General features: G+C 42.7%; 1 protein-coding gene across 1 annotated transcript; it reads right to left on the reverse strand.

The window, feature by feature from the left end:
* Positions 1-3,075: 3,075 nt before the first annotated feature.
* LOC121810596 (CRIB domain-containing protein RIC1-like) lies at positions 3,076-4,118 on the reverse strand. The gene is made up of 3 exons (XM_042211356.1): positions 3,936-4,118; positions 3,721-3,855; positions 3,076-3,278 (listed from the first exon to the last, which is right to left on the reverse strand). Exons 1-3 carry the CDS (start codon positions 3,991-3,993, stop codon positions 3,076-3,078), a joined length of 396 nt encoding a protein of 131 aa, XP_042067290.1. The 5' UTR covers positions 3,994-4,118.
* Positions 4,119-8,139: the final 4,021 nt, after the last annotated feature.

Raw genomic sequence — 8,139 nt, forward strand, 5'->3', positions numbered from 1 at the left:
CTCACAATCGTCGGCTTATATATGTTCTAAAAAGGGGATCAGCCTTCGAAGAACAAGATACCTCAGTAACATTTGTAAGAGACGACACGCACATAGACAGACAAAACGCACATAGACAATCATGAAAAACAAGTAAAAAACAAAGAAAACACATACCCCTAGGACCGAACTAGACACAAGACTGACTGACCGGACTGTCTCTTACAAATGGAACTTCTTGAGGTTGGAAATGTACCATGTTCGGGGTGCTTGTTCTCCTGACATGTGAGTCAATTTATAAGACCCTTTGCCGAGGACTTCTGACTCCCGATATGGACCTTCTCATGTGGGTTCGAGTTTGCCCAGCTTTTCTGCTCGGCTTACTTCGTTGTTTCTCAAGACGAGATCTCCCACTTGAAATTGCAGCTTTTTCACCCTTTGGTTATAATACCGGGCTACTTGCTCCTTGTACTTGGCTGCTTTTATGCAGGCCAATTCTCTTCTTTCTTCGGCCAGATCTAGTTCGGCTCTCAGTCCGTCATCATTCATTTCTGAGGAGAAATTTAGAGTTCGGGGACTGGGTACGCCGATCTCAACCGGAATCACGGCTTCAGTGCCGTACACCATCGAGTTCGGCTCCGATGTGACTTCGGTCATTTCGCCTGCCTCTGACTCCGGCTGCTGTGATTGCTATGCTTGATGGTGCCGATCTGATTGCTCGGCACTTTTAAGCGCAATCTGCAAACACTCTTGCTCTTATTTGATCACCTCGGATGACCGCTATCCCTCCTTTAGTGGGGAAGGAGTTCGGCGAGGAAGCCTCTGATCGCTATGATCGGGCTTCTTTTTGTCTTCTCTAGATGAGCTGTCTAAAGACCGTTTTCGACGGTCTGCCTCATCGGCACGAGAAAACTGGTCCGCAATGTCCCACATCTCTTGAGCTGTTTGCGGACTGCATTCCACGAGCTTTCTGTAGAGAGCTCCGGGCAGGATTCCATTTTGGAATGCCGAAATGACAAGTAGATCATTGAGATCATCTACTTGTAGGCATTCCTTGTGGAACCTCGTCATAAAGTCGCTGATCTTTTCGTCGCGACCTTGACGTGTAGAAAGCAGCTAAGCCGAAGTGATTCGGGCTTCCGCTTTCTGAAAGAACCTCCTGTGGAAAGCATCCATTAGATCTTGGTAAGATCTAATGCTGCCTTGGGGGAGGCTATCGAACCACCTTCTTGCGTTCCCGATAAGCAGCTCGGGAAACAGCTTGCACATATGGACCTCATTGAGACCCTGGTTCACCATGTTATACTGATAGCGTCCCAGGAAGTCATGAGGATTCACTAACCCGTCATAAGTCATCGACGGAGTTCGGTAGTTTTGTGGCAAGGGAGTTCGGGTGATATCGTCCGAGAACGGAGTCTTCAATGCTCCGTACATGGCGAACCCGACATCTCTTCGGTATGGAGGAGATGGAGTTCTCCTGTGATTCCGGTACCGAGGAGGAACAGGAACATGTCGGGGTTGAGGATTCTTCTTCCTGGAAGACACAGCACTACTGCGGTAGTGACTTTCATGTCTGGATGAGGAGGGAGAATCCACCGTTTTCGTCTTCGGCTCTTGGCTCTTTTGCAGGAAGGCTAAGAACTCATCCTGCTTCTCAGCCAAGAACAGCTTGACAGCCTCATTCAAATCAGGCTGCTGGGAAGACTCGGTGTGTGGACCTTTTGAGCGGCTTGTTCCTTCATCGTGAAAACTGGAAGTAGATGTCTCCCGAGGCTGTTTTCCGGACCTGCGGGCTGGACTAGCTTCCTCATGGTTTTCACGAACGGTATTACGGGTAGTATGTGATCTGGTATGCATTTTTTTGGGGTGGAAAAAGGGTCAAAAATTCGCTTTATCACAAATTTGGTTCTCTGTTTCCCACAGACGGCGCCAGTGATGGTTTGGCGAATTTTTGATAGTAGTAAATGCAGGTAATGAATATAGATCACGACACAAGAAATTACGTGGTTCGATTTACTGAGGTAAATCTACGTCCACGGGAAGAAAGGAGGGCAAGATTGTATTGCTTGATCTGGTTTTCCAGCTTACAAATACAGACTTGCTATATGATATTTTGTGTCTAGAGAGCTCCCCCGTCTATCTGATCTAAGTTCTATTTATACATTGAACTAAGATCGTGGCTTGCATCACCACTAACTAGGTCGTGGCTTACATCATCACTAACTAGGTCGTGGCTTACATCATCACTAATTAGATCGTGGATGTCGTGGAGGTCATGAGATCCTGCATGGGTCCACCACTAAATAGATTGAGTAGTGGAGGTCGTGGAGATCTTGCATGGGTCCACTATCTCCCAGTTCGGTTGAATACTGAGACCGAACTGCTGAACTATTGCCGAGCAGCTTTTGCCAATCTGAGAGTAGAGCTTGATTGGTCGGCTTTTACCGAGCTATAGGCTGGGGCCGAACTCTTTGGTAATGCCGAACTGAGAGTAGAGCTTGATTGGTCGGCTTTTACCGAGCTGTAGGCTGGGGCCGAACTCTTTGGTAATGCCGAACTGATACTCTTCCTTGGGCTTTGGGCTGATGGGCCGTCACTGCTATTGGGCTTGTTTAGTACGTACCCCATCACCCTTGTTAATTAAAATATAATAGTTTACGTAAATATGAGTGTATTTCAGAGGCAATACCTCATTATAGCCAAACATAAAATAGAAAATGAAAATTTATTTACAAGGATAGAAATGTTGAAAAAACTACTATCATTATGATGAGCAGATCTCAATAAACTTGTAATCATTGACGGATCTACATAATATAAATCATTCAAAAATATACATTCAAATAAAATGTTGAAAATGTGGCTCCTACTAATGCTATTTTTTTTGTTCTGGAGTTTGCTTATGGTCACGTGTCAATAAATATTCTCTAATTTTGAACGCATTTGTGAAAAGAACAGTTAATGCAAATGTGATTCGTACAACATGATCAGTTTCGAAGAGATTCATCTAAGCCAAAATAAAGAAAATCTTCCCAAGTTTAAAGAAAATGAAAGTAACAAGATTATAATAACTGTTTAGAATCAATCCACTCTATTTTAGTCTTCACTCAACTGCGTCTCCGCCGCATCTCCGCCGGCGGATTTGTTTTTGGAGCTCTTGTGTTCGTTCGCTTCGGACTTCTTCCGACGCGTTTTCTTGATGGCGTCGAGTGGATTGTTTTCTGTTGATCGGCGCCGCGACGGTTTTGTACCTTGCTCCTTTCCTTGGGATTTCTTTCCCTTGTGTGATCTCTTTGAATCTGTCAAAACCACAAACCATATCATTTTCCTTTCTTTTTATTAATTATCTTTTCAAGGGTCTTCACAACTATCTTAAATTGAAAACTAACACTATGTCAACAACCTACGTTATAAATGTCAACAGAAGACATACGTATGTCAACTGCAGTTAGTTGACATACAAATGTCTATGTGTTGACATCCATATTGTAGGTTGCTGACATAGTTGTCAGTTATCAATTTAAGATAGTTATCAACGGATCATATCTCATATTCTCAATCCATCCAAATGCATCGTCCCTTTTTTATGGATAAAATGAATTTAAATTTAAAGGCCGTGTCATGCAGAACTCGAACCTGAGGCCATAGGCATTAACCTTTATAATGCTTGACCAACTCACACATACGACAAATTGCATTCCTTTATACAAGGACAGTAGTTAGAGTTAGATAGAATCTAACCTTCTGAGACATCAGCATTGTCTTTATTGGGTTTGGAATCAGCAGAATTAGATTCATCATACCCCACATGAGAAACATGCTTTACATCTGTGGGAAGCCCAATCTGCATGTCTTCTTCCTTTTCGTTCTCATCATCTACACATACAAATTAAATTGCATTATTTTTTCCAATTATATATATATATAACACAATTTTATCTAATCGCAATTCTTACCAAATATTTGAGAAATGTATCTAAGCCCTTTAAAGAGGCCCTTCATCTTTGTTGACATCTTCCTTTATTTTGTGTTGTAGAAACGCCAATCATGGCACCAACTCAACCTACCATATTTTCTTTTTTTTTTCTACCTACATAAATATATAAACAAATTCTTAATTTCAGCACTAAAAACCACCCAAATCGATTTGTCTTTAACTTTTTTTCATGTAATGATCGAGAAGCAAATATTCAAGAATTTACAATTATGTTTTGGAGTTTTAAGCATGGAATGCTATTCTTGGTTTTTAATGCACGTTTGAAAACCAAGGAATTTTTGGGTTGGAACATGTGTTGGTTTTTAACTAGGATGCCGCTGAACCTATTCTTCTTCTCAACCTCTCACACCATTATTTCAATATTGAAGATACATTTTTAGTTTCTTTTTATTAATGTAGTCTCACACACCCGTGCAGTGCACGACCTGTTAATTTTCTGTTAGAACTAACTCGAATTTTGAGCTCGCATTTATGAAATGAAAATAATGGATATAATTATATCTAGTTATAAACTCACAAATGTACTACCTTCATCCCACAATAGGAGTCTTATTTAGTTATGACACGGGTTTTAAGAAATGTAAAGAAAAGTTGATTGAATAAGTGAGTAGAATATTGGTCTCATTTATATATATTAGTTTTATAATAAAATGTGAATGGAATAAGTTGGTGGAATGTAGGGCCTACTTACCATTTATGGTAAAAGTGAAATATGACTCTTATTGTGGACGGATGAAAAATAACAATATGGAGTAATTATTATACAAATAAAAACGTATATATATAATCAAATATGTTGCGAGACTACATTTTGCACACAAAGCACACATCATGTACAATACTTTTTGGTTTCTACCAAATAAAGATGAACGACAAATACATGTCGATTGCAATTTAATGGTTATTGAAAGAAAAACGGAACAAAATATTTATAGATGCGTTGGGGTATGATTGACTTGTCCAAATACAAGTTAGAATATCATAAATTACATGTTTCACTTTACTTAATAAATTTACTATTATAGACAATTTCATATTTCTGGTCTATAACTTTAAGGTTTGATAAATAAAATACGGTTCACTTATTTGTTATACCCAACTTCAATTAAATTAATCATAAGCCCGATCCGTTTATTTTGTTAGTTTTGGTTGATATTGTTTCACCCACCTAAGCTCATTTTGTTAATGTTTTTAATTGGACCCTAATACTCACTCCAATTCTGATGAAAGTAAATTCAAGATGAATGATAGAGTAAAAGAAGTATTTAGTAGAAGAAGATGAACACTCCCTTCTGTTTTGAGAAACTGAATGAAAAACTCTTATTGACTTAGTGAATGAGGTTTACAACTTGAATCACACACTTAATGAGCTAATAATCAAACTATTTATACTACAGATCAAGTGAAGGAGATATTTCACAAGATCTTGTTGAGTTGGTTGAAACCGCCTCCAACGGCTAGCTTCAAACTCCTTGCATCTTGATCTGCTGCTCCGCAGCTCCACCCTACGTCTGCATTCATTGTTGCCATGACCAGCCATCAATGTTAACAATCTCCACCTTGGCTGCTGATACGAGACATTGCCATATCTTCCCATATCTTCCATATCTTTTATTTAGCTATCTTTTTGATTCATAGTATCTTTTCCATATCTTTGTTTTCTTATTCAATAAGTTAGGGTAGTGGTATTCTAGTATTATAAATAGGAGATGATGTTATTATTTTAATCATTCAATGAATATATGATTTTGGCCAAGTCCCTTGCATAATACGTTGAATCCTTAATCCCTACGCCACCTGCTGCCCGACAGAATCTCACCCGCACAGCCGCGACGTATATCTGATCTGCAGTCGCTGCCCGACGGGTTGGAACCCGCGCACAGCCACCCAGATTCGTCCTCCGCCAACCCTCACAGGCGCCAGATTTATCTCTTCATAGTCGTTCTTCGTTCTACCGAACGTTAGGGATTTAGGTCCTTAACAACTAGTGCTTTCATTGAGAGCTGACCTGACCCTCCCACCATCTCGAACCGAAGCTACACCGCTGCCCGAGGGGAACCATTCCGCGCACAGCAACTGCTTTGTTATCGAGTCCCGCCTGTCCGCCGAACAACTCTACTTCTGCAACGCCCGACGGGAAGGATTCTCGTGTGCCGCATTGAAGTCAGACGATCATCATCCCCCACAACCACGCCTCAATCCATCAGCATGTCATACGCATACGCCGACCACCACCATATGTCACGCAGCTACACCGAAGTTGGGCGCCGTGCAAAATACCACCGGGATACGCCACCGCCTCACCGAATGGAGTCGGTCCAGATCCGCCACCCTACCTGTTGGGATCCTCCCGGTAACCGATCACTCCAGGATTTCGATCCCTATGACCCTCCCCCGATGCGGCAGCCCTCCTATTGGGAACCACCGCCTCACCGGGCATCGCAAGGATACTCGGAATATGAACAGCCACCGCCGCGTCCACCTATTTGCTGGGATCCGCCCAGACATCGAACCAATCGACGCTGTCCTCCACTGCCCGTGCGTCGTTCTACCTGCGGGGAACAACCATCCTGTTTGGAACCTGACAAGTCACATCCCTATCAGCCTGATAGAAACCCGTACATGAGCCACCAGCCCCAGCGCCACCATCTGCCATCATACCAGCCGCCACACAATACCAATATGGAGCGTTATGAACAATTGATCGACCTATTGGATGACGCTACCTCCAGGTTGGAATCACGTTTTGAAGAAATTGATCGATGTTTGACAAAATTACAGGCGTCAAGAGCAGCATATAGACCACCGCCCAGGCGTCGTCCAACCTGCTGGGATCCGCCATTCCGAACGCAAGGTCATCGTGTTGAAGAGATTCGCACTCCTCCGCTGCCGGAGCCACCGACACAGTACACGCCTTTACCGTTTCAACAACCGACGCTTGTGCACACCCGCACGCCTACTTGTTGGGACACTCCCCACCAGCGCCAATCACGGGGAAGTGTGACCCATGAACAGCCCTACGGTGTGCCCCCTTATGAATAGCCGTCGCCAACACCGCGATAATATTCTTGTTGGGACCCTTCAGGACAACACACAACAGAAGCCGTTGATTCCCAACACGTCTTATATTCTGTTGAGGCAGCTGTTTCTGGAGGAAAACGAACCACTTCGCCTGGTATTAGGCCATATTTGACGTCGTATGGGGAGACGGGTGTTAATAAGGAAGTGGATCACAAAAGACTGCCCATTACATGTTCGAAGATTGATCACGCAGATGTAAATGACATTAGAGCAACAACAAATGAGCCAGTAGATGAGGTGGCTAGAACTCTCTTCTTTGGGGAGACTCTTGGAGCTGAGCCCAAAGCAATCGAGTCGTTGGATTTAAACCTTGCACCCAGTGACCAATTAAACGAGTTGCTAGGCCTACCACGTGCGAGACTCGAGATAGAGGACGAGCCTTTCAATGATGAGGAAAATTATGACCATTCTGCTGTCCTGCAGCAACCTTCGTTGCCTGCTGCTATCTCATGCTCAATGACAAGGATTGGGATGAGAATTGGATTTGCCGTGGGAAGTGTATTGTTGGGAAAATTTTCCAAGCATTCACTTTATGTTGATAAAAGGAAATTTACGTGTGATTCGGTAGTTGATGACAATGGATCTGCATTGGCTCGAATACAACGACCGTGCACATTTACATTTGATCCCGGAGGAGATAAATAGCCAAAGCTTATTCTTTCAACTCTTCGTTGCTTCGTGGTTCACACCTTGAGGACAAGGTGGATTTTAACCGTGAGGGAGTTGATACGAGACATTGCCATATCTTCCCATATCTTCCATATCTTTTATTTAGTTATCTTTTTTATTCATAGTATCTTTTCCATATCTTTGTTTTCTTATTCAATAAGTTAGGGTAGTAGTATTCTAGTATTATAAATAGGAGAGGATGTTATCATTTTAATTATTCAATGAATATATGATTTTGGCCAAGTCCCTTGCATAATACGTTGAATCCTTAATCCCTACGCCACCTGCTGCCCGACAGAATCTCACCCGCACAGCCGCGACGTATATCTGATCTGCAGTCGCTGCCCGACGGGTTGGAACCCGCGGACAGCCACCCAGATTCGTCCTCCACCAACCCTCACAGGCGCCAGATT

Source organism: Salvia splendens, chromosome 7 (genome assembly GCF_004379255.2).
Source record: "Salvia splendens isolate huo1 chromosome 7, SspV2, whole genome shotgun sequence".
NCBI classification, from domain to species: Eukaryota; Viridiplantae; Streptophyta; class Magnoliopsida; order Lamiales; family Lamiaceae; genus Salvia; species Salvia splendens.

Excerpts from the sequence above, each read along its gene's own strand:
- LOC121810596 (XM_042211356.1), bottom strand. The coding sequence starts at position 3,993 with ATGTCAACAAAGATGAAGGGCCTCTTTAAAGGGCTTAGATACATTTCT. Across the intron at positions 3,856-3,935 it reads ATACATTTCTCAAATATTTG|ATGATGAGAACGAAAAGGAA; the intron begins GTAAGAATTGCG and ends TTGTATGTGTAG. Across the intron at positions 3,279-3,720 it reads CAATGCTGATGTCTCAGAAG|ATTCAAAGAGATCACACAAG; the intron begins GTTAGATTCTAT and ends TGGTTTTGACAG.